The 26,488-nt window shown below is 52.5% G+C and overlaps 1 protein-coding gene across 4 annotated transcripts in view; it reads right to left on the bottom strand.

Annotated features, from left to right (window-relative positions):
- Nucleotides 1-26,488, bottom strand: part of WWC3 (WWC family member 3) — a 111,029-nt gene that overhangs the window by 64,760 nt on the left and 19,781 nt on the right. For 3 of the 4 annotated variants that reach the window (XR_009349769.1, XM_059156462.1, XM_059156464.1), the window contains exons 2-3: nucleotides 6,965-7,074; nucleotides 1,576-1,779 (exon numbers count right to left, since the gene is read on the bottom strand). Coding sequence is in view for 3 of the 4 variants with exons in the window: in XM_059156462.1 (XP_059012445.1) it covers nucleotides 1,576-1,779; nucleotides 6,965-7,074 (314 nt within the window). In the remaining variant the exon portion in view is untranslated. The remainder of the gene's footprint in view (nucleotides 1-1,575; nucleotides 1,780-6,964; nucleotides 7,075-26,488) is intronic. The other variant, XM_059156465.1, reaches the window with a different exon arrangement.

Raw genomic sequence — 26,488 nt, 5'->3', positions numbered from 1 at the left:
AAAGAAAAAAAAAAAAACCAAAGCCAGTTTATTGTAAAGATAAATACAATCAATAAAAGTTTAGCTACACTGATTCAGAAAACAAACAAACAAATTTTTAGTATTTAGTATTTAGTATTCATTTAGAATGAAAGACAGGACACCACCTCAGAGTGTCTAGATACTAAAAGAATGGGTAAGGAAATTCTACAAACAACTTTAAAAACTTGACAACTTAGATCAGCAGTCTGCAAATTCCCTGCAGGCCAAATCGGGCTTGTTACCTGTGTTTACACTTTGATCAGAGCAAGCCACACATATCGGTTTATGTATTGTCTCTCGCTGCTTTTGCACTATGAAGACAGGTTGAGTAGTTGCCACTGAGACCATATGGCCCACAAAGCCTAAAGTATTTACTTTCTAAGACTTGCTTTAAAAAAAAAAAGTTTACAGACTTTTGGATTAGATGAAATAGACAAATTCTTTGAAACACACAAATACCAAAATTGATTCAAGAAACAGAATATCTGAATAGCCCTGTATCTATTAAAGATATTGAATTTATAGTTACAAACATTCCCACAAGGAACTCAAGGTCCAGATGGCTTTTTTGGTGAATTCTATCAAGTTCTAGCAAATACCAATCCCACACAAACTCTTTCTGAAAAGAGAGGAGGAGGCAACACTTCCCAATTCATTCTGTGAGGCCTGATACAAGAATCAGAGAAAGACAGTGTAAGAAAAGAAACTAGAGATAAAAAACCAGACTCTAAAAATTAGCACTGAGCTGACCACTGCATTCTGATGGATACTTAAACCAAAAACCACAAAAATCTAGCAGTTACCTATATTTGAAGAACAAGAGGTAAGACAACCTGGAAACAACATACCATTATACCCAAGTCCTGACCTTCTGTCAGGGCACACTGACAGCAGAACGCTCTTCTGTTCCTGTTACTGGGGACACACACCCCTCTCCTCCCCACAGCTTGAAAGGCATATTCGCCTTCAACAGCAGGTGCAAAAAGAAAGACCTCTAGCCCCTCGGCCTTAACTGCATTCTGACTTGCAACACAGAGTAAAGCTCTGACCATGTCTTTAATGCTCAAGGCTGTGTCACCAGAGCCAAATATCTGGCACAGTGGCAGTCATGTCCCAGGTAAGTCTGTCCGTGTCTCAAGTGGACCTAGGCCGTTGTAACACAGACCTAGCGGTAGCACCCCCACGCGTTCTTGCCAGGTTCAGTGGCACCCCCAACAGTCACGGCCCTGTGAACCCTGGTGGGCGGTTCAGTGTGACAACTCTGTGGGGAGGGGACAGGCTCCAGCGGTGACTGGCTGCATCCGTAACAAAACGCTTAGGTTTCTGAGAGGGGAGCGGGTTCCTCCAACACCGGGGCACCCGCTGCTGCTTTAGAGGTCCGCACGCGGCAGCCTCTAAAACTGAGAGGGCTCCCTCCCTAAGAGCACGTGCTTAGACACCCCGGGAGTCGGCCTCGCCCGAGTCAAGCTCGGTGTCTGCGGGTGACCTAGAGGGGGCTGGGGCAGGGGGGGCTTCCAGCGTCACGCGGGGGCGCCCCGGGAGGCGTGGACTCACAGCTGGCGTGGGAGCGGCTGTCGTCCTCGCACAGCCTGTGCAGCTGCTGGTACTCCTCCTGCGCCAGCTCGAACCGCTGCTGCTTAATCTGGTAGATCTCCTTCTTGGCATTGAGCGCCTCCTGGGCCACGATCAAGTACTCCTTCAGCATCCGTTCCTGCTCGCGCCGCCACTGTTCGCGGGGGTCCTCGATCTGCGTGAGCTCTGCAACGGAAAGGGCGTGCGTGAGCGGCGTCCGAGTAAAACCCTCCCGCTGGCCGCGGTCACGCAGCCCCGCGATGAGAAGACGCGGACGTCGTTCATCGCCAGGACGCGCGCCGCGGGAGCATCTGCGCCACGAAGCCTCCTGGAGCGCGGGACGAACGCCTTCCGTCCACACGGGCGCGGCGAGAGGAGCAGGAGCCCCGACGGCCGTGCAGACGCTGGCTGCAGCGGGGCCCAAGACGCCGCCACACAACCTCTCACACCGCGCGTGCACACGGGTGGACACGAAACCAAATGAGCTGGTCTTGGTCAAACTGGTGGCTATTTCCAACCTTCTCGCCGACTTCTGTGGCTCGGGCCGCACCCCCTGACCCAGGCTGCGCTCCTTGCCTCGGCACCGGGCCTGCAGCCCACCTGTGGCACCTGCCCCTGCCCCTGCCCCCCTCCGGCTTCCTCACTCTGCAAGGGAGGCTCATGCCTCCCTCCGGCCCCAGGCTCTCTCCTGGGCTCCAGTTTTCGTCCCCACTGCCCCCTAGATGCGGCACCACCTGGACGGACCCAGAGCGATTCTGAGTCGTTCATCCATAGTGGAACTCATTCTCGCACAGTGTCCCTCTTCACCAAAACTGGAAGCACAGCAGTGGCGGCGCCATCACGTGCTTCTCCTTCCGCCTCCCTTCTCGAAGCGAGCAGCAGCATCTGCATGTACCCGCTCAGCCCACCTGGGACTCATCCTCAGAGAACGCCTGCTCTTCTCCCTCACCCAGAACATTCCGTATGGGTCATCAAGAACGGGTGATTTCTGCCCCTATATATAATAATGGCTGGCGACATACCCTTCACTCCCGCTCCCCTAAGTTCACTCAGACCCGCAGGACCCCTCTCCAGAACCACACGGGCTTCCCGCCGCCGCATCCCACCAAAGGCCACGCTCAGTGCGCTCACCAAGTTCGCCCTCGTGACTCTGCTCGCAATTCCTTAGCCCACGAGTGTCTTTTAAAGCAACAACCTCCACGTGACGTAGGAGTGCTGGAACTAGCTCACCAGCTTAAGTCCTTTCTGTCACTTCCCCAGGACAAGTTTTTCCAAAGTGCTGCTGCTTCTGTCCTCCTCTGCCCCCCGGGAAGCCCTACTGTCTTCCAAGTCCCTCCGTGAAAGCACCTCCTTTTTGAAGCCCCCTCGGCCCCCACAAGCAGGTATACCTCTATGCGATGGGGAGGGCTACAGTGCTCCCCGCCGGGCACGTAACTGCTCCCGTGTTTCTGCCTCCCCCCACTACACTCCCAAGCGCCTCAAAGACAGGCACACGGCCTCAGTCAGCGTTCCAGTCTCGGGACCGTTCAGTCGCCGGAGAGCCAGAAGCAATCGGTAACTGTTGGCCGCAAGCTCACTGATCGCGGAACGGACGGGGCAGTCTGCTCCACAGGCAGGGGACCACGTGCCCGAAAGCTGGTCCTGACCCTGAGGCGGCAGACTGAGCAAACGGGCCAGACAGCCAGACTCGGAGAAGGCTCCCCTCCTGACCGCGACAGAGCTCCTGGGGGAGATTTCAACACAAGTGCTGCCTCCAGGAAGTGAAAACGGCGAAGCCGCGTGCCCGCTCCAAGCTTCGAGAGCCCGGGCCACGGCGGCCGCCATAACGATGACGTGCTGGTAAATAGATGCGGGCGCCCGCAGCCCAGACGAAATTAGGGAGAGCTCAGAGACATGCCGGCACGATTCCCCCAGCCCAAACTGTAAATAAATATGCAACACACTCTATGTTAACTTACTAGAATTTAAATAAAATTTGGAAAGAGAGAAAGAAAGAAACATAATTCTTTTAAAATGTACCCAGGAGCTCTCCTTTGTTTGCTAGATGGGATGCTACCTCACTCACAACCCAGTTCCTAAAGCTGGTTAGGTCTTCACACGCACGCGCGCTCGCACATTGAATTCCGTGCGTGGGACCAGCCCTCTAACAACAGCCAAAGGCAGAAACGAGCCTGACTCCAGCAGCTGGTGGGCGGATCAGGAAAGCATGGTCTGCCCAGACGATGGCGGGGCATTCCGCCGTCACGGGGAATAAGTCCCGCTTCATGCTACAACACGAAGAGCCTCACACGCATCGCACAGTGAAAGAAGTCGGACACCGAAGGCCACATACTGTATGACTCCGTCTCTACGAAATGTCCAGAAGAAGCAAATCCAGAGAGACGGAAAGGAGATTTCACGGCAGCCAGGGGCTGGGAGGCTGGAGGGGAGTGGGGAGTGACCGCTCATGGGTGCCAGGTTTGACTTCGGGGCAATGACGTGTTCTGGAACCAGACATAGGTAGTGGGCATACAACACAGAACATACCAAATGTCACCAAACTCCACAATTCAAAAGGCTTAATTTTACGTTCTATAGATTTCACCTCAAAGTGGTTGAGAAAGGAATGTCATGTTTTCTTTACTATAGACACACACACACACACACACACACACACACACACACACACACGAGTGCTTGCTAGGATGTTTCAAGGATGTCCTCCCTTTGAACCGCCTTCCGCCGACATCCCCTACCCCCTTCACACTGCCACCCCAGGTCGGCACTGGAAAGCCCCTCCAGGCCTCCAAGGTCTCACCAGGAAATAAGAAACCAAATATAACAACAGTCAGGGTTCTGAGCTAGCCCCAGTTCAAACTCCGTGGGCCGGGGCGGGGCAGAGTCACGGCTGTGGCCACCAGAGCCACTGCCATGTACACAGCCCTGAGGCCCGCCGTGGCCCGCGGACGTGGCCTACACGCTGGTCAACACACTGGAGTCTCTTGGGGGGCCTCGAAGGCAGTCGACCCAGGGTCCCTCTGGTCGACCTGCACAGTTCTAATCTAACGTCTGACTCCTCAGGGTCAGGCCTTCAGAGAGTTTTCAAGCTGTGCTATGAAGGCTTGGGTTCTCGGGAGCAAGTTTTCTGGAATGCAGTGTTTGGCCCCCACATACATTTTATTACAGCAATAACCTTTCTTATCCCCCCCAAAAAGAGAGAGAGAGAGGGAGTTGCGTTCTCGGATGTCTTTATCACCCGCAGTGCTGAGTCATCCCGCTTATACTCAGTGGCTGGAACAAAGTCCTTGGTGATTACTCAGTTTTTGGGTTCATGGCCACGTCTAGAGTATTATGTGAACTCCTTGAGGGTAGACGCTGGGTCTCACTTCCCTGGGTCCCCAGAGCCCAAAGAGTGGCCAGCACAGAGAGGCGCTCTGGAACATTCCCTGTTACAGCAAACAGGTGAGCAAGGAACGCCCACAGCAAAGTGGCGGGTGCAGAGGGATGAGTCTTGGTTTTAAAAGCCGGAACAGTCCACGGCTTCAGTGGCAGGCAGAGTTTCCAGAAAGGCTGTGTAAGGCAGATGCCTCTGCCATTCAGTATCACCACCCGGTCTCGGAGAGGCCGAAGCCTAGGGGTGAAGCCCCGGCACACATGTGCCCAGGCCCGCAGGGCAGCAGCCGTCCCCCGCGGGAGCTGCCCACCGGCAGCCGGGAAGGGAGGCCCGGACAGCAGGATGCCTCGAACACACTCAGTCGTGAGGCATGCGGTCAGCTGGACTAGGGAGGGTGGACTAGGGAGGGCGGCCTCGGCGGGAGCCTCACTGAGCGCCGCGCTCTGCCCAGTGGCTGGAGGATTTATCCAGAAGCCCTCCTGCCCCTGAGACAACTGCCTGGGAAGGCCGATGAGCCCCACTGCCCAGTCTTCGGGTCAGGGCCGCCATCAAGTGCAAGGCTGACCGCCGGTGTCAGAAATCCCACTGCCCCGGACGGAGAACAGAAGTCTTGCCATTCAGGTTTCTGAGCGCCGACTCGGGGGGCTGGCTAGGAAGTGCCAATGCAGGAATCGGCCCCAAAGACACCAACCTGGGTCGCCTGCACTGAGGGGACGGGAGGGCCCGTGGGACTGGCGTGAGGAAAGAACTTCAGATCACTCACATGGCGGGCACTGTGCGGCCTCGGGACCTCCAGCCTCCCCTGCACTGCATACACTGAGGGACGGAAAGCGCGCGGAGGGGAAGCCACGCTTCATGTCGCCGGGAGTGAAAAATGAAAACGACAGAAACACTGGGCATAACTGGCATGAAAATGGGAGTGAGTGCAAAAGTGGGAATCTGAGAGGGAAGGGAGCCCCCAGTGGGACCAGGAAGGCTGATGACGGGGCGGCAAGCCAAGAGGGAGGGGCAGAGAGCAGAACGGAGCCCGTGAACCAGGGTGCCAAGGTCGGCCCCACGGCCATTCGGCCATTCGGGCGGCAGCTCGTCTTCTGTGGCGGGCTGTCTCGAGCTGCACACAAAGTTCGGCAGCAGGCCGAGGCCCTGCCCACGAGATGCCACCAGCTCCTCTCCCGGACGTGACAACAGAAAATGCCTCCAGACGTTGCCAAGTGGTCCTGGGAAGCAAAATCAGCCCTGGTCGAGAGCCACAGCTCTACCCAATTCTTCCAAGAAAGCCGGCGTGCTCAGGACCCACTGTATTATTTTAGCTGCAGTCTACCCAGCTTTCTCCCTTCACAAAGATCGAAAAGGGCTGGTATGTTAAGGTTGAAGCTGAATGTGTAAGACAAAATGAAGTTAAGGCAATCACTGGGGCATTTATTGTTCCAGGAACTCGTAAGCTCTGCTTTGCAATAAATAACCTTCTCATTATGAAAGATATTTCTATTTCTAGACTGCCTGGGAAACGTATTCCTTTTACTAGGCATTAAAACCCTCCACTAGGGGCGCCTGGGTGGCTCAGTGGGTTAAGCCGCTGCCTTCGGCTCAGGTCATGATCTCAGGGTCCTGGGATCGAGTCCCGCATCGGGCTCTCTGCTCAGCAGGGAGCCTGCTTCTCTCTCTCTCTCTCTCTCTCTCTCTCTGCCTGTTTCTCCATCTACTTGTGATTTCTCTCTGTCAAATAAATAAATAAAATCTTTAAAAAAAAAAAAAAAAAAACCCTCCACTAAACATATTCCGTCCAGTCCTGGGCAACACACAGGTAAGGTGTCCCACAACGGCTTCAGTTTTTGAAGAACCCCACAAAGGACAACCTCAGGTTACGTTAGTAAAATCCAGCTTAGTGCTGCGGTGGATAGTAACGACTGTCTTAGCCCTACAAAGAGAGTTCTTAGCATCTTTGAGATCAACATGAAAACTCATTCACATATAACTCAAATGTGGGAGTCTACTTACTATTTATGTGGTCCATGTAATAAATTCCAATTTGTTTATCGTATACCGTCTCCCATCCTAAAGGAAGTTCATCCCCAACACAATCGGCAAAGGTCAATGGCTTTGTTATCCTGCAAAATAAAATCATGAGAGCCAATGTGAAAGGTCAATTTCATTAAGTTTGCGGAATCGACTCTAGAATTAGGTCTTAATGCGAAATTAGATATTATCTCATCTAAGTGACTGCTTCTGCTCCAACTACTTAGTTGGGAAATTAATTCACTGGCTTTGTCTGAATAATACTCAGCAACAATATCAGTACACTTGCAGTTAAAAGCATTCCTATCTCAAAGTGCAACTTTAAATAGCAGCGAAAATAGATATGGACAGTTACAGAACAGGTAAAAGGAGCATCTTCTTCCAAGCAGTACGTTTAATGGGGTGACGGTGTTAGAACCCTCCGCAACAGAACAGCCGTGGTTTGTTCCCATTCCCTGACACATGTCCCCACCCCGCATCACCCCCCGGCCCCTGCCCCCGGGTCTGTTTGCAGGCAGGACAGCGTGAATCTATCGAAAACACTGGTGAGTTTCATCTACCAGAGGTCATCAGTTAAGGAGCTAAATATTAACCACTGACCAAAGACAAAAAGCCCAGCGCACCCAGCCCCCAGACAAGGAGGTACCAATTGGTCCTTAGACTGTAAGAGTCTGAGATTGCAAAGGGTCCTTTTTGTTTTCTGGAGAAAAACAACAAAAGCGCATTGTCTACAGACCTCTCCCCTTGAAGCATACGTGACTAAGGAAACCTCAGCTTGACACAGATAAAGGGTTTCCAGATGGGTGTCTTTAGGGAGCACCTCTCCCTCCCCCACGTCCCACCATCACATTGATTGACAAGACAGCTGTTGTATAAAATAGGCCACGCCCTATAATTGTCTGAGTCTGGGCAGTTCTCTCCTCGGCTGTCTCTATAAATGCACACTGACCGGTATGCACGGGAATCTGACAACCTAAATTTCACTAACTCAGTCCTCCCCATCTTCTGTTCAAGTCCCCGGCCCCAGGAAAGCGAGATACCACAACCACAGCCAAACCTCACAAGACCAGTATGAACGCGGAACATGTTATTTCCCCAAACTGGTTGGACAACCAGCCTCTGTCCCTCCCAGGAGCATTTAGAAGCCAGTAAACACCATCAGAATGGCAGAGATTATAACTTGTCTTCATTTTACAAATAGTTATAAGACATTAGAGTCAATACCAAAACAGGAAAATGCCGAAGGTGAAATCTGCTGCCGACAGCCCACCAAATACAATGCACTCCGAACTGCACGACCTCACACGATGAGCACACGGCCCGCCGCCCACCCCACCGGCAACCCCACCGTCCGTGGCAGGAGTCCTCCTCGGGCTGTGAAGGGTGCAAGGGCAGCACAGTCCAAGTCAAGCAGGTAAACAGCAGGGTCTTGTGTGTGAGTCCAGTCCCGAAGGGGACCGAACCACAACAAGAACAGTGCTATTTTAAGATAAACGGAGTCCTGAGCACATCTCTGCTATTTAGAGTCACACAGATTCTGCCATTCTAGAGTCACATAGAAGCTTCAAGGAAAAAAAATAATAAGCTTAGAGAAAAGAAAAGAACATTTTAAGCATGTTCACATCTATGACCTCATCTCATCAGCAGAGTTGGGAAACCTGACCTTCCTGCCCTACTGAGCCCAATTCACTTCGTAATTCAGAACTGTTACAAAATGATTTTGAGCTCCTATTTTCAATTTTTGATCCAATAAACAATGCAGGTAATTCTAATAACACTTCCATACTTGGCGTTCCAAAAATGAACAAAAGGACACGTCTACTGTCTCAGTGAATTTAATTTTAATTTTTTTAAAAGATTTTATTTATTTATTTATTTGACAGACAGAGATCACAAGTAGGCAGAGGCAGGCGGGGGCGGGGGGGGTGAAGCAGTCTCCCCCTGAGCAGAGAGCCTGATGTGGGGCTCGATCCCAGGACCCTGAGATCATGACCTGAGCTGAAGGCAGAGGCTTTAACCCCCTGAGCCACCCAGGCGCCCCTTGGTGAATTTTATTTGGGCTCGATACAGAAGCTGTATGTCTCAGATTCTACTCTCTCCAGACAGAGCACAGAGTCTGCACGGTTACCCAGGAATCTGTACTACAAAGCCACCCGATGAGAGGGCACGGCTGTCACGGTCCAGCTCACACCAGAAGCAGGGTCTCTATGCCCACAGAGAAGTTACCAAGTCCTTGCTATTGGGCTCATCGAGCCCCAGCGCCTCACACTTTGAGCCCATCTACTCACCTGACAGTCGTCTCAACATGCTCAACGATGAAGTAAGTGTTCCAGCTCCCAAAGGACAGAAGTGGTAAACAGGAGGCAAATATAGGGATTGCTTGGGCAGGCCGAACGCAGCAAAGGGGCCAGAGGCCAGAGAGGAGAAGCACAAGCACCCACTCCCCGGCTTCACCCATCACACGGTGAAACACGCACACCTGCGGCAGGACCCCATGGCGGCCGGCTCCGAAGAGGGCCCCCGGCGCTTCCTGCCTCCTGTTCCTCACAGCCTTGTGTGCTCCCCTCCCCGCTGAATAGGGTTGAGCCTGTGATGCCCCAGATACTGTGGAAAGGACAGTGCGTGGCCTCCGAGGTGGGAGTCATAGAAGACACTGCTTCCACCACGTTCTCTCAGATCGCCAGCTCTGGGGGAAAGCAGCAGTCGTGTTGGGAGCTCACACAAGCAGCCCCAGGAAGAGACCCCAGTGGAGAAGAACGGAGGCCTCGTGCCAACAGCCAGCACCGAGTTGCCAGCCCCATGAGTAAACCACCTCGAGAACGGACCCACCAGCCCCAGTCAAGCCTTCAGATGAAGGCAGCCGCCCCAGGCGGCATCTTGACCAAGCCGCCTCACAAGGCCCAAGCAAGGCCCACCCAGATAAACTACTCAATTCCTGCACGACAGAAATCATGTGCCCCCTGTCATCTGAAGGCACCAGATGTCAGTACTTCATGGTGCAACAACAGGTAACCAATAAAATCCTAAGCTCTCACGTCCCTTCCGAATCTTCCAGATACTGTAGTGGACATTTGTGCTGACAGCCCAGGCTGTCCTCTGTTAGGAGGCAGTGAAATACAGAGAAGGCTTCTTCATCCTTCTTGAGAACGTTAGAAGAAACATGCACACTGCCCGTCCGATTCGTCCATCAGATTCCAGAGAGCTGCAACCTCATTGCGCAGACACACATTTTGGCATGACTTTCAATCACAGCATTGAGAATGTCTACATTTATTGTCCTAATTATCATTCCAACATGTTTACGGGACAAAGACTTCAGCTCAGGCTACCACGAACATCCGCAACTGTACCAATATCAAAATGATGTTTTTCTCCCAAGAAAGGTGTTGGTGGGTAACAATTGCTTCAGTGACAAGTAAATCACTTCAAATGAGCTGTTCCGATTTCGAAGGTATCTGATCACACAGCTACGGTGACGAGAGCTGGACAACTCTTGGTTCCCTTTTCATGGTGAGAAGGGCAAGGAGTCTGGAACAGTGGAGTTCTTTGGGTATTAGTTTTTCAGCAAGAAGGGCTTTCTGGTTGTTGCTGGCTAAAAAGCAGGATTCCTGCACGTTAGGCTGCGGCCGGAAGCCGCCTGGACAAGATCCCAGCCACGGCCAGAGACAACCAGGACCCTCAGCACAGTGCTGGGCTTCCTCCTGGACGATCCCCTTGTGCTGCTAGTGGCCATCCCTCCAGCTGGGGGGAGACATGGTGACCAAGGACTCTTCCTCAAGAGCATGTGGCACAGCGCTGAGGGCCATGCGGCGCAAAGCCCAGGGCTGCTGTTCCAAGTCCTCCCCAAGGCAAGCCCGGGGTTCTGTCCCCACTCATAGGTATGCCGGCCCAAGTTCCTGAGTCCTCATCTCTTCAGAAATTTTTTTTTTTTTAAGATTTTATTTATTTGAGAGAGAGCAAGAGAGAGAGAGAGCACGCGCAGTGTGAGGGGCAGAGAGAGAAGCAGGCTCCCCGCCAAGCAAGGAGCCTGAGGCGGGACTCGATCCCAGGACCCTGGGACGGTGACCTGAGCCGAAGGCAGAGGCTTCACCAACTGAACTACCCAGGCACCTCTCTCCAGAAATCTGACGTTGGATTTTTTCCAACTAACTTCTTCTCACGCTCACATGCAACTCAGGCATTTCTGTTTCCATTACAGAGGGTTTAGGAACTACACCTACCTAGGAGAAAAATGTCCATTCAAACCACTACTCAAATACAACCATCATTCCTATTTTGATGCATTCTCCTCCATCTTTTTTCTGTGTTCTTTTAATTTTTTTTCTGACATAATCATGATCACACAGTATATACAATGTTCTATCCTGTCTTTTCCACTTAACGATGTAACACAGATACTGATTAATTCATACCTTGAGTCTCCTCCAAAATTCCCGGAGATGGCCTAACACTATGGCCTAAATATTCTGCCTCCCTCATAAATTCTCTGTAAAGATCACCTGGAACAGTTAAATAGGCTAAGCTCCTTGAGAACAATTACCCTGTCTCAACTGCCTTTGAGCCCTAGGAGGTGATCTCAGAATAAGAGCTTGCGTTTTTACCAACAGCTTGCTAAGGGGATTGATAAAATTCAGCTAAGCGCTCTCCTATTGTTGACACACCTACATTACTTCCCAATCTCTGCTAATAAAAACATTCAAAAGCACTGCTTTGGAAAATCAGTGCAGCAATTTCTCAAAACAGTTAAACACTGGGGTGCCTCAGTGGTTCAGTCGGTTAAGCGTCTGCCTTCGGCTCAGGTCATGATCCCTGGGTCCTGGGATCGAGCCCCGCATGGGGCTCTCTGCTCAGCAGGAAGTCTGACTCTCTCTCCCTCTGCCTCCAGCTCATGGTTTCTCTCTGTCGCGCTCTCTCTCTCTCTCTCAAATAAATAAAATCTTAAGGAAAAAAAAAAAAAGAACAGTTAAACACTGAGTTTCCATATGACCCAGTAATTCTACAACTAGGTACATACCCAAGAGAAATGAAAAACATTATGTCCACACAGACGAATGTCCGTACTGGCACTCCTCACGACAGCCAAAAGGTGGAAACAACCAAAGGCCATCAACTGACAAGTGGATCAGTAAAATACAGTCTACCCACACAATGGCATATTACACAACCATTACAAAAGAACGGAGTACCAACACAGGCTCCAACACCAGCGGGCCTTGAAGTCACCGTGTCAGGCGAAAAAAAACAGACACAGAAGGCCATGTGTTGCACGGCTCCATCTCTAAGAAATGTCCAGAACAGGCAAAGCCACGGAGACAGAAAGTAGACCGGTGGTTGCCAGGGCCTGGGGGAGAGGGGAGGGGAGCGAGTCCTAATAGACACCGGGCTTCTGCTGGGAGGGACAGAAATGTTCTGACACGAGACAGTGGTGATGCCTGGCCAATGGGAATGTGCAGAAAACGAATGAACTGTATGCTTGAACTGTTGAGTCCAGTGCTACATGTGAATCATATCCCAATTTTTAGAACTATGATGAAAGGAACATCTCTGTTTATTATAAAGCTCATAATCTGTATTTACAATTATCTTCCTCGAAAGGGTCCACAAAGTACATTTGCAAGTCTGAAGAATACGAAGCCTTTCTTCGTATCTCCAAGTCAATGTGGAACCTCCACAGTCAAGTGTAGGGAACAGGAATACAATCACCTAAAACCCAGAGCCCTGGATTCATGTTTTTGTTTTTCTCTCCTTTGTCCTACAGCTCATTTTTCCACAGCTGATATCATACTACATACAATTTCATACAGTGATTTTGTTTTATTTGCATATTTCCCCATGCCCTTCGCCTCCTGTCGGCACCACTTTCCGTCCCGCTGGCATCTTCCATCATTTGCAGTAAATCATAATTCATCTACCAAGGACCTCGGGTCAGCTCTTGAGGTATGTTCCGATTTTCTGCTCTTCATTGTGAAGGATGAGTATGAGCTCACAGGAAGCACTTAACATCAACTTCCAAAGTGAGTTACCCTCCTGCACACAGTGAAGTAAGAGATGGCCTTTCTCACTACTCCCTGGGGATATCTTCAGTGCACTTGCTTGAGCGCTCAGAGTAAATCCATACGGCACAAGCGTGCTTTACTTTCGAGGAACACACTGGTAGGGAGTACGGGGTAAGTTTAATAGCATTCTCCGAATGCAGGGGAGCCGGGGAAACATGGTCAGTGATGAACTGAGAAGCGGGGTACCCACTGTCCCCATGCTTCAAAGTATGCTCTCACAGTGCCAGCTCTCGCCAGAACCCTCACCATCCCCTGACCTGAGCAACCCCAGCCAGGAGAGGTGCCCTCAAGCCCCCCTCACAGAGATTCCCAATGCAGAGTCTCCCCTTAACGAACGGCTCTCCTTGGCCTTGGCTGAGGAAATGAACACGGTCTGCGGGCCAGTCTTACCAGAGTCGGTCCGCGAGAAGTGAGAGACGATGCGTGGCACCAAGGCTGGCTTCTTTCGGAGCCCATTTGCCCGTCGCATCCTGCAGGGCTCTTTAGAAAGTGGCCATGGACCATCTCAGTCAGTGCCAACGCCAAGAGAGCCATTTATTGCCGTGAAACCCTGGATGAGTCCTTCTGTTTCTCTCTGGGCCTCCATTTTCCAATCTGCAAAATGAGGATGAGCCAACACACCTGCCAGGGTGGTGCTAGCCACGCGTGGCCTCTCCAGTCGGAGCGCAGAGACCGGCTCCGGCCACTCCCCTTCCCACCTCCCTCTCGGTTCTCCAGCAGACCTGCTTCAGACTGTATCTGTTTCCTTTTGCAGCTGTAACAAGTCACAACAAACTTGGTGGCTTTAAACAACACACGTGTATTATCTTCCAGGCGTGGAGCTCACCGGTGCAGCTTGGTTTCACAGACCTAAAACCAAAGCGTCAGGAGGTGGCCTCCCCCCTGGAGGCCCTAGGAAGGAAATGTGTTCTCTTGGCTTCTCCAGCTGCCTCCATCTCCGAAGTCGGCCACGGCTGGTCGAGTGTTTCTCAGGACGCCACCTCTCCAGTTTTCCCTCTCCCACTTCCAGAGACCCTCGTGATGACACTGGGCCCCCCCAGATAGCTGGGATAATCTCACCACTGAATCTTCACGCATTCTCCTCATGCGAGGGAGAGCAGGATGGCCCCACGGCACTTGCACTATCTGCTCCAGGTTCCTAGAGCAAGCTCAACTCAGTATTCCCAGTCCGGGCTTGTTTTTAGTATGTTCTTCAGAGGGGGTACCATTTGTTTCCATTCTAGTTCCAAATCCATCCTCAAGAAATTGAAACGACTTCCCTTCAAATTTTCTGACCTACCCGGCTCCCAGGGAGCTTTACAGACTTCTGGGGCGGGGCCGTTACCTTGACATGGGATCTAACCTGTAACAGCGACTTCGTATGATGTGATTAGAAAGATCGTAAGCAGGTACTTCACATTGTTTCCTACAATGTCTATGCTTTACACTCACAGCGCATCTCATCCCAGGCTGGAGACGACGGACGTGCGCCATCTCCCACGTGGCTGTGTCCACGGGGCTGGTCGGCACAGCTCCAGGGTCTCACCTCGCTCTGTGACCGTCTGATTCTATGAAAGATCACGGCAAGACCCACCTGCTGAGACCGAGAGTCCTTAAGAAATATCACGCCTGAAAGGCCATCTTCCACAAGCCCCTAGTGGGGTGTGGAAAGACTGCTGAGGTTTCTAAGGCTGCAAAACCTCATGCGGGGAACTCTTTGCTTTCCCCCGGCCCCTCGCTGTCCGCCGGCACTCTCAGAACCCGCAGGAGCTGCTCTTCCCCACCTTGGAAGGTGCTTTCCCTTCGCCGTGCTTCCCTCCCATCCCCTCCTGTTCAAGTCCAGCTCTCTCCCAGCGCTTCCCCAGATGCCTCCTGACCCAGCCCAGCCCAGCAGGAAGCAAGCTGCCCTTTCTGGGGCCAGCCGCAGCCCTCTCTCTCTCCCTCTGGGACACCTGTTAAAACTACGAGCCGAACGCCATTACTTGTTCACGTCAGGTCGCATCTCCCCCGGGTGTCTGTTCCTTCCGGACAGGTACGGTGTCTCCTCCCTTTCTCACCCGCCCCCACAGAGCTCCAGGGAGTGTCCCCTAGGTGCCCCACCAACACGCACATGGGGGGAGTCATGGACTTGACCTGATCAATGGTGAATGGAGTCTGCCACCGCGTGTACGTTTATTGTAGCTCTAGAGTCATTGTTAGATGTCTCTGTCTCGGCAGAACCAGCTCAAGGCAGGCGCACAGCGCTCAGGCCTGAGAGACTGGGTCCCAGGGAGTGGGCTGCCGTGTGGCGGATGCCTCTCTTCCTCTTGGGGACGGGATAACAGGTGCTCAGGATCTGTTTATTAGTGCAGTAGGAAACGCGGGCTTGTCGAGTTAGAAATGGCATCCCGGACCCCTGGTGCTAACTGAGGGGGGCCGGTGCATACTGAGGGGCCCTCACAAGGGGACCGAAAGTCACCTCTGGGTCCTCCGAGATTCCCCGGCTGCCTTGAAAGTCCACGCACCCACCCTGTGCCCGCACAGTCCAGCCTTTGGTGCCCAACTGCTGCAGACGGACCCGAGCTGGCCCCCCCTCCCTGGGCTCCAGACCAGGCGGCTGGTCCTCGGGGAAAACCCCAGCCCCGGCAGGTCTCACTCGGTGGGGAGGGCGGACAGATGACGACTTCCTGGAGTCTGGGTTCTGGAATCTGTCTTTTCCAAGGAGGAACCAGAAAAGCTGGCATTCCAAAATCCACGCACAGAGAGAAAGCAGATCTGTGACTCTGAGGGACTAGATAGGAAAGGGGCACGGGCTGGGGGTGGGAACAATGGGAGATGGCAATATTTGAACCAACACACAGTGATGCTCACACAGCTGTAAACATTTACTAAAATGCATCGCACAACATTGAAATAGGGAAGTCTGAGGGATGGATGTAAGTTACACCTCACTATAAGTATGTTAAAAATCTATCCACGCACGGGCGCCTGGGTGGCTCATTTGGTTAGGCGACTGCCTTTGTCTCAGGTGATGGTCCCAGGGTCCTGGGAGCAAGCCCCGCCTCGGGCTCCCTGCTCAGTGGGGAGCCTGTTTCTCCCCCTCCCTGCCATTCCCTTGTGCTTGTACTCTCTCTGTCAAATAAAAAAAAACTTAAAAAAAAAAAAAACAAGTGTACACACATGCATTGAGATTCCTCCTAAGTTGGTCACTTACAGTGGGAAGAAACAATTTCAAGAGTCCGAGTCTATGAAACATGCGGAAACACTTCACTGTCACCTCACCTTAGGTTGTCAGAACTAACATCTGGCGATCCGGATCCACAGATTCTAAGTTATGGCTCACCAGTGTCCCAGTGCGTCCTCCGAACAGTGGGACATGTGCTGACACGGTCTCTAAACTAATCATTTCCAGTGTGCTGCATGCATTGGCCACATTACTCTGCATCGGGCCCTCACGCTATCGTGAGTGCAGAAATCCACGGAGTGCGTCCCGATCAGTGTTGTAGTTTAAGGAGAAAAGAGGAGAGTGCACCACACCTCATGGGGGTAGCATGGCATGTGCCACGTTATGAAATTTTTCTTCCAGTTCTGTGTGTGCGGCAACTGTCCTTCCCTTCTGAGCCATCGGCAGTGCTTGGAAAGGCGGTGCTCGCTGACACGCCTCGAGGTGAGTGAAGCCGGTCTAGGGCTACCTCGAGGGCTACCGCCTACCTCCTCGCACGTCTGGCAGACACAACTGAAAGTGTGCGGCCACACCCACCAGGGCCGGGGCCAACCCACCCGGCCCTCCGGCCACGCAGGCAGAACCTCCTTTAATCAGCACAATTTTAAGAGTTGAGTCCATTATCATCACCCCCATTTCACCTAGCAGGACTCTGAACTCAGGAATGTGCACCTAAGACGTGGCCAGACTGGTCCCAGCACTGGGAAGAAGCCCTTACGGGTCACCAGCTGGTCCCCTGAAGGCCCACTGGGCTCGGAGGAGTCCAGACTAAAACGAAAGGGCTCCAAGAGCCAATCAGGCAGCAACCACCATTCCTGGGGAAAACGCTAGAAATAAAGACGCCGTCAGAATACAGGTCTACCTCCTTTTACTGCACTTTGCAAATACCTGCAAATACCATGTTTTTTACAAATAGAAGGTTTGTGGCAGCCCTGCACAGAATGAGTCTGTTGGCACCTGTTTTCCAACGATGTCTGCTCACTTCTTGCCTCTGTCACATTGCAGTAATTCTCGCAGTATTTCCAACTCTTTCATTGTTGTATTTGTTACCGTGATCTGTGACCCGTGATCACAGCTCACCGAAGGCTCAGATAATGGCTAGCACTTTTTAGCAATAAAGTATCTTATAATCAATGTATATACACTGTTTTTTAGACATCACACTACTGCACACTTAAGAGACTACAGTGTGGTGTAAATGTAACTTTTATGCACACTGAGAGACCAAGATGCTCACTTGGCTCACTTTTTTAATGACATTTGCTTTACGGTGGCGTTCTAGAACCCAACCCAAGGTGTGCCTATAAGCATACATGCGCCACAGTCCCGTTCGAAGTAACTTTTATCTCTGGTGGCCATGACTCGAATGGGAGCGCAGTTAGGCAGCAAACGGCCGCCTTATTTTTAATATGGACAAAACGCTAGAGGAGGGAACCTACGCCTTTAAAAATAAAATGTAGTGGGACGCCTGGGTGGCTCAGTTGGTTAAGCGGCTGCCTTCAGCTCAGGTCATGATCCCAGCGTCCTGGGATCGAGTCCCACATCGGGCTCCTTGCTCAGCAGGGAGCCTGCTTCTCTCTCTGTCTCTTCCTGCCACTCTGTCTGCATGTGCTCGCTCTCTCTCTCTCTCTCTCTCTCTCTGACAAATAAATAAATAAATAATATTTTAAAATAATAATAATAAAAAATAAAAATAAAATGTAGTGCTACAGAAGCTTGATTCTTGACTCATTACCAAATACGACTGACAGAAAGGGATATTTAAAAATCAAAAGGGGAGGTTTTAAGGAAGGATTTGGGGGGAAAAAAGGAAAGAAATAGTAACAATTGACGGAAGAAGTAAATTCAACTGAAATGGGAGAGGAAAGCCTCAAAGGCCGAGGAGAGCCAGGAGGCCCAACAATAACATTCTTTAGAAATGGCGTCACAGGGGGAGGCGACCAGGGAGGGTCCTGGCCATCAGTTCAGACAAGCAGCACGCAGCAGTGACGTCACAGTCCTCTGGGCTCTGTGATCTCAATCTCAGCTTTGCAAACAGCGCCCGGATCAAGCTCACCCCTTTGGGTGGTTCCCAGTTGCAAAGGTCCCGCGCCAGGCTTTTAAGAGGAAAAGGATTTTATCGTGCATTCTTTCTTGCACTAATCACCTCTCCCCCCACCAAAACAGCCAACTTTCCTGCAATCTGCTTTCTTTTCGGCATGAGAATTTCATTCCTTTCTAAACGCATCTTTGCATGTATCACCAACTGAATCCACGACAGAAGCAAAGGGGGAAATGCCAGAACATCTAAGACATCCAGCCGCTCGTCACGCTCCTCTGAAGAAACACAGGCCAGGAGAGGATGCCGGGAATAGTTAAGTTCCCAGGGAGCGTGCGTCTTTCTGGCCTTGGAGCTCCTTGGGAATCAGAGATAAGCCACTGATCTCCTCCCTAGAAAAATGTGCCTACACATACACCCAGAGCACTGCCCTCAGATGTATGCGAAATGTTGCCAGTCCGGGCCTTCCAGTTTCAGGATCCCTGTTCCCAAGGCTCCCCAGCCAGGGGAAGAGGCAGCAGGTAGGCAGTACAGTTCCTGGGGGAAGGGCCAGATTCACCCGCCAGCGGCAGGTTCAAAGCCCAAGACTGGAGCACTCAAGGCTGCTTCTGCCCTAGCCCGGGAGGGCACAGGAGGCTGCCAGAGCCACACAGGCCAGAGCCAGATGAACCAGGGCCCTGCCCTGGCCCCCAGCAGATGTCACGAGGGCGTGTTCAGCAAGAGGAAGCCTTCCCAGGAGGCGAGGGCTGGCCTGACAAAGCAGGGGCGCAGTCTCTAGGCCGTGGGAAGTCAGGAGGAATGGAGGCGGGGCACACAGGCCACCATCAGATCAGCCATCTGGAAAGATCCCCGGGGCTGCAGAGAAAGTGGATAGCAGGTAGAGGGACTGGAGGGGCGGGCAGAAAACCAGAAAATGAAGAAGTGGAGGAGTAGGGGGGAGGAGGGCAGGGGGAATGGGGGGGGGTGGACAGTGCCAAGGCCCGGACCTTGGTGGGGAGGGCACGCCCCCGGAGGCCAGGTGCTACAGGGCGAGTAACTCTGCCCACCTGGCCGCTGCTTCCCTTCCTCCCCTTCCTCCTGTGGCCCTGCAGGGCTCCCTGGAAGTCACGTGGGGAAGGTGCTGCGTTTGAGGTCTTCGGCACACCCCCATCCAAGGGTTCATTCAACAGTGGGGAGCTTTCCACAATGCGCCCCACCCCCACTCTCCAAAGAGGTGGGAACAAGTCGCTGCAGCCCTGAGAGCACAGCATCCCAAGCCGGGACCCAGGGCACGGGCCAGCAACCCCGTGACTGAGTGAGTGACCCGAGCTGGGGTCAGGACAGCTTGTGCCCCTCCACCATAAGAAGCTACCCCCAGAACAGTAGGCACTGCAGTCGGCAATCTGCCATTTTGCTCAAATACCGAGTTGCAAGAATTGTAAAAAAAAAAAAAAAAGTAAAAAATAAAAAGTGCTCAGGGCAGGACTGCGAGCAACCACGAAGTGGCTTCACAGTTAGCCCCCAGTTCTCCATGAGCCCGGAACAAAGCTAAGTCTCCCACCTGGACACGCACAGGAAATACGGCGCATCGTGACAACTACTTGAAATGCGACGCCACTTGGACCCGAGCCAGGGCACATCGCCCCAAGCCCACCAGCTCCAGTGCCTCTTCCTCATGGCCCCTGCCACCCTGGCCAAACCCTCTGCACCCTAACACCTCCGGAAGAGCCTTCATGTCCACAGGCACGGGCGCGGGGACACACAGGCCGGTCCGAGGAGCCCCGGGCGAGCCCCTCCAGCTGGGCGCACGGGATTGGGGTTAGTTCCCTCGGAGGACACGCTCCGGGCCCTCTCCGAGGCTTCCTCCAGCTCTAAAGCCACCACTGGGAAGCCTGTGGAATCATCCCTCGGCCCTGCCAGCAGGGCGGGCAGCAGCAGCAGGGGCTCCTCCTCCCGGAGGACACGCGGGACACCGGCCCAGAGAGCCGGGCAGGACCGGCCGCTACCCCAGAGCTCAGCCGCTGGCTGTCCTCAAATCAGAAAGCAGTGCTTAGAGCAAGCCACCGGCTCTTCGGGAGAAGAAAACATCTGTTCTGTCAAACTTCTTAATGCCAAACTCCAAGGCCAGGCCACCAGCCCCTGGAGCCGCAGCCCCTCGCAGAGTTCAGTGCTGTCAATGAAGAGCGCAGGTGCGGTACATGGTGCCTGCTTAATCACACAAGCACAACTGCCGGGGGCCCCTGGGATCCCCAAAACACTGCTTACCAGGACCCGACAGCAAGGTCCTTTTGCTGAAGCAAACCTTGGGTGCCTGAGGTCGGCTTCGTGGGGTCAGAGGGGTGCACGAGAAAAGGAACTATTCTCAGGACCAGAAAACAAGCAAGACCAAGGGGCTGTCAGACAGGATGGCCCGACAATCCGGTGGCGGAGAATGAGACTGCAGGGACACAGGCCTTTGGTCTTCGCGATCCTCCCCCAAACCAGCCCAGTGCTCTAAACCCTGAAATGACCTTAACTCGTCTTCTTTTTTTTCTTTTTTTAAGATTTTACTCATTTATTTGACAGAGAGATCACAAGTAGACAGAGAGGCAGGTGGAGGGGGAGGGGGGAGGGGGAAGTAGGCTCCCTGCTGAGCAGAGAGCCCAACACAGCTCAATCCCAGGGGATCATGACCTGAGTCCAAGGCAGAGGCTTAACCCACTGAGCCCCCCAGGCACCCTTAACTCAGCTTCTCACTCTGAGCATCCGTACCCCCTTTTCCTGGAGAAGCTACCTTACCGCAAGCCCAGGCAATCTTGGTCCCAACACTGTGCTCTGTTCTAAATCTTCACTGAAGGACAAGGGTCTTCAGAGGCCCCCGTTAGTCCGTGTACACCGCAAAGCCAAGGATCATAGAGGTCTTTCCCTGTGGTACGTAGCCCAGACCCGGACCCCACAGCAGGAGCGACTGTGCTCAGACGGACGAAGGGAAAGAGGGAGAGCTGGGGGAGGGGCGAATGAAGGACGGACGAAGATGGAGGAAGGGATGGAGAGACGGACAGACAGCTGGACGGGGGTCAGTGGAAGCAAGGATGGACGGATGGATAGAAAAATGGATGGATGGATGGACGGACGGATGGACAGAGGAACGGATGCAGGAAAAGCATGAACGAAAGGAAGGATGGGGGTGGACGGACAAATGAGTGGACAGAGGGACGGACGGAGGAAGAAAGGGAGGGCTAGACAGACAGCCCTCTCTATCGGCCAGTGGGGAGGAAAGGTCTTGAAAAGGAGAAGTGAACAGTACGAGTTAAGGGGAACTGTAAGCCAGAATTCCCAAACCAGGTCCATCAGGATTTACAGGCAAACACATTCCAGGCGGGCTCAGGAGGCCAGAGAGCAGCCCAGCTCCTCCATATCTCAATCGGGCTTTATTTCTTTAGATCGCTTTCCTGCCCGGGAGGCTGGAACAGAAGCAAAGGAGCCGAACTCAACAGTAACCACACTCCGACCACAGAGACGTGGCCTCAAAACTTGTTACTGATTGGATTTTCAGCCAGACCACTGTGCGAAGGGCAGGTAATTTGGGGGTGCCGGAGAGAGCCTTTCCCGCACTGCCCACAGCGGCAGCCACTAGCGGCACGTGGCTACTTAGCATTAAATTAATGAAAATTCAATAAAATGAAAACCCCATCCTTCAGTTGCGCTAGCCACATTTCAAGTACTCCAGAACCACACGTGGCTCGTGGCTGCAATCCCGGACAGGGCAGACGCTGACCACATCCGTCGTCACGGACTGTTCTGTCCGAAGCACTGCGCTGGTCAAAGGGCAGCGGGAAGACACTGCTCTCTCGGGAGGAGGAGACTGGGTCCAACGGGGGAGCAGAGAAAGGCGGCAAGTAATAGTTCGCTGAAATATTTTTTCCAAGCAGCATATACTTTAAGATCCAAGATCTTAAAATCCATTGACACTCTTTGGTTTGCTAATCCCACTAGCCCAGTGCCTTTCAACCGGGAGTCATTCTGCCTCCCAGGGACACCTGGCAGGGGCTGCGCAGAGGCCAGGGACGCCGCTAAACGTCCTCCAGTGTACGGGACAGCCCCCACCCCAAAGCCTGTCATGTCAACAGCACCGCCTATGAAAATTACCTAAAATATGTGAAGAGCGTCATGTGTAAAAAGGCGCATGGCGGTACTATGCACAGTAACAGGAAAAAAAGAAACAAGCCAAATGGTCAACAATAGGACCCAGTAACTTCCTGCACACCAACGACCATTCAAGAGCTGTTCACGGAGTACCTGCTCCATTCCAGACTCTGCTTAGGCGCTGCCGATGGAATCACTAAAACGGAATTCCTGCCCTTGTGAGGCCTACCTGGGGTAATTGTAAAGTACGTTTAATACGTAATAACATCGTGACAGGGGCGCCTGAGTGGCTCAGTCGGTTCAGTGTCAACTCCTGACGTCGGCTCAGGCTGTGGTCTCAGGGGTCCTGGGATGGAGCCCCACACCGGGCTCCCCGCTCAGCAGGGGCGTCAGCTTGAGGAGTCCCTCTTTCCCTCTCCCTCTGCCCCTCTCCCAGCTCGCGTGTGCACGTGCAGCCTCTCTCTAAAATAAATCTTTGAACTCTAATAAATCTTTAAAAAACTAACACACTGCAGTGACTTGCAAGTGCTTTGACTGTTGGTCAGGGAGGAAGAGCGGCTATAAAATCAGTGGATATATGATCACATTTTGGTTCCTTTGTTTACGAAAAGCAAAAATGCTAGAGAAGACAAGTGAGCACAGCAGTATTTGTAGAGAGAGGGCTGGGCTGAATTGTGGTACGTTTATACAAATAGAGCATTTTTTAAAGGGAGAGTTTACCCAGAATCCCACAGAGCCTGGTCTCCCCACCTCTTCCCACGACCCATCTAGGCAAGTGTGGCCACCGCCGCACTCCGCTCGGTTTCCCGCCTCTCTGCCTGGGACAAGGGCAAGCCAGGGGCCAACTGGGCCTGCAGACGTGGTCTGTCTGGTTTGCAGTGCCGGGCCTCGGAGTGCTGTACCAAAACCCCCTTGAGCTGCCAAGATTTTTTTTTTCTTTTAAAAATGTTATGTATTTATTTGACAGACAGAGATCCCAAGTAGGTGGCGAGGCAGGCAGAGAGAGAGGAGGAAGCAGGCTCCCTGCTGAGCAGAGAGCCGAAGGCGGGACTCGATCCCAGGACCCTGGGATCACGACCCAAGCCAAAGGCAGAGGCTTTAACCCACTGAGCCACCCAGGCGCCGCGAGCTGCCAACATTAAAACTCAGAAGATCTCATTTCAAACGCCGGAATTTCTAACTCTCTTGAACATTGAAGAACTGGCACAGGGGATCACAGTCCCCAAAGACAAATGACGACTGAAGCCGATGAGGACCATCGCCGTTGGGAGGGCATTCTTCTGCACAGGGCCGGCTTCTCCTTTTCTCGCAGGGAGATGGCAGTTCTGACACAGTCCCCGATGTCGGACATGGCACAGAGAGCACGCGCTGAGAGGCAGGCGACGTGTGGCTGGCCAGGCAGTTACGCAAAACAGACGGTGCGGCCACCGTCCTCTGAGGCTGAACTTGATGCAGCACATACGGACCCTATAAAAACTGCCCAGTAAAACCACCCTGTGCCCTAACTTGGAATTTCATAAAACACGGGCAGTTCCACGGCACTGAAGCCTTTTGAGGCGATCTTTCTCTTTTCCTTTCCCACTCATCAAAATCATATCCTTGGGAGCCCCTATGTGGTTCCCAAAGTGTGCTCGGAAGTTAGTCATTTCCGACCAGCTGGAGACGTGGGAGGAAGAGGGCCGATGGCGGCCGGGGGCAGAAGGTGCGGGCAGGGAGAACCAAGCCCACAGAACACGGCACGCTCCTGGCTCCCACCAACTGAGGAAAGAGAAGGCCCCCCCCCCCCCCGGGGTGATAAAGGGTGCCGCAGGACACAGGCCAGATCAGCGGGAGGTATTTTCTCTTAAGAGATTCCTATGAAGCAGAGCCCTGGGGATCCCGCCCTCCCCACCCACGCCCAGCTTCCTATCAGATCTATCAGATGAGAACTTCTTTCGATAGAAAGTTCCACCAACTGGCCCAGAATCAAAAGCCAAGCCTCCAGCCATCCTTTGGGATTCAGTGTATACAAGGTAGGGGGGAAACAGGCTGATGACATATTTTAGAGTGGAATACAACATTCCACGCTAACATGATTCAAATGATGTTTCCAGGATGCCCGGGCGGCTCAGTCAGTTAAGCATCTGCCTTAGGCTCAGGTCATGCGTGATCCCAGGGTCCTGGGAGTGAGCCCCACATCCGGCTCCTGCTCAGCAGAGGAGCCTACTGCTCCCTTTGTCTGCCACTACCCCTGCTTGTGCTCTCTCCCTCTCTGTCTCTGACAAATAAATAAATTAATTTAAAATAAAATGATGTTTCAACCAAGCACCAACGGGGCTCTCTCCATCAGATGAAACGTAAAAAGAAATACTAAGTGCCCAGCTCCATGGCCTACAGGCAAATGCTGAGGTAGCCTGCCCCTGGGCACAGAAGAAATGTGCAGACGAGTGTTACCCGGAGAGGCCAAACAACATGGCAAGCCTCGGCGCTGGCACTTCAGGAGGCCCAAGCCATCCTGGGACGCGCATGAGCATGGTGAAGGAAGGCCTACTGCACACCGAACAAATGCTCTACCTAGAACATTCTGGAGGAGGGGGAGCAGGGAGCTGATGCTGGCTGATTCTCTACAGGACTGCTGGACTGTCTGTTTTAACGACACCTATCCATTCAGTTAGGGCATCAGTCACCTCTAACATCTGCTTTGTCACGTAGTTATTTGTTTTGGGGGGGAGGAGAGAGCTTATTGGAACCCCTGGGTAGCTTGAGGGTAGGGGGCTGCGTTTTGGAGAGGTTTTGTTTGGTTTTAGAAAGCTTTCTAGGTACCTTGTAGGATACCTCACGAATCACTACTCCAGGGTGCCTCGGGGGGCTCAGTTAAGCAGTCGGTTAAGAAGGCAGTCGGTTAAGAGGCTGCCTTCGGCTCAGGTCATGATCCCAGGGTCCTGGGGTCGAGCCCCTCATTAGGCTCCATGCTCAGCAGAGAGCCTGCTTCTCCTTCTCTCACTTCCCGTGTTCCCTCTCTCTGTGTGTCTCTCTGTCAAATAAATAAAATCTTAAAACAAAAACAAAAAAACAAACAGAACCAATTTAACAACAAAAAGGCAAACAACCCGATGTAAAAACAGGCAAGAGGCTGGAATAGATAGTTCTCCAAGGTATACAAATGTCCAGCAAGCAGGGGAAAAGATGCTCACTGTCATTAATCATCAGGTAAATGCACATCAAAACCACACTAGGGGGCGCCGAGGTGGCTCTGGGGGTGGTGGGTCTGCCTGTGGCTCAGGTCATGATGCCGAGGTCCTGAGCTCGAGCCCCACATCGGGCTCCCTGCTCAGTGAGAGGAGTCTGCTTCCCCTCATCCCTCTGCCTGCCGCTCCCTCTGCTTATGATGTCTCTCTGCCAAGTAAGTAAATAAAATCTTAAACCCACAATAGACACCACTGCACCCCCACTGGGATGGCCATTTTTTAAAAAAGCAAACAAAAAACAGAAAATGACAAGAATCGAAGTGGATGTGGAGAACGCGGAACCCGCCCACGCGGCTGGGAGGAACGGAAAATGGTTCTGCGGCTCCTCAAAAGGTTAAACATGGAATTATGACGCGACCCAGCAAATCCCACCGCAGGTACATGAGCAGCGATACCGAAAGCAGGCTTCGACCAACACTTAGAGCGTGTGTTCACAGCAGCCACAAGGTGGGAACAAGCCAATGCACATCATTGGATGAAGGGGTGATGTGCCTTCCACACAGCGGCATGATGTGCAGCAGCCACACAAAGAACAAAGCCCCCCTACGGGCTACTGCATGCATGAACCTTGCAAACCTCACGCTAGACGCAAAAGACCATATATTCTGTGATCCCGTTTCTATGAAATGGCCAGAATTGGCAAACGAGAGAGACAGAAAGCAGTCTGGAGAGGAAAGGAGGGAAGAATGGGGAATGACTGCTTAACGGATACAAGGTTTTCTTCCTGGTGTTGAAAATATCCCGGAACCAGACAGAGACAGGGGTTGCACGACACTGTGAATGTACTAAATGCCACAGACTTAAACCGTTTAAAATGAATGGTTCACGGTTAATTTCATGTTATGTCAATTTTACCTCGGTCTTTCAAAATGGGAGAAAAATGGGTAATGGGGCTTCCTG

Source organism: Mustela lutreola, chromosome X (genome assembly GCF_030435805.1).
Source record: "Mustela lutreola isolate mMusLut2 chromosome X, mMusLut2.pri, whole genome shotgun sequence".
Lineage (NCBI taxonomy): Eukaryota > Metazoa > Chordata > Mammalia > Carnivora > Mustelidae > Mustela > Mustela lutreola.
The sequence above is the reverse complement of the archived record's forward strand: the minus strand, read 5'-3'. Positions and strand labels throughout refer to the sequence as shown.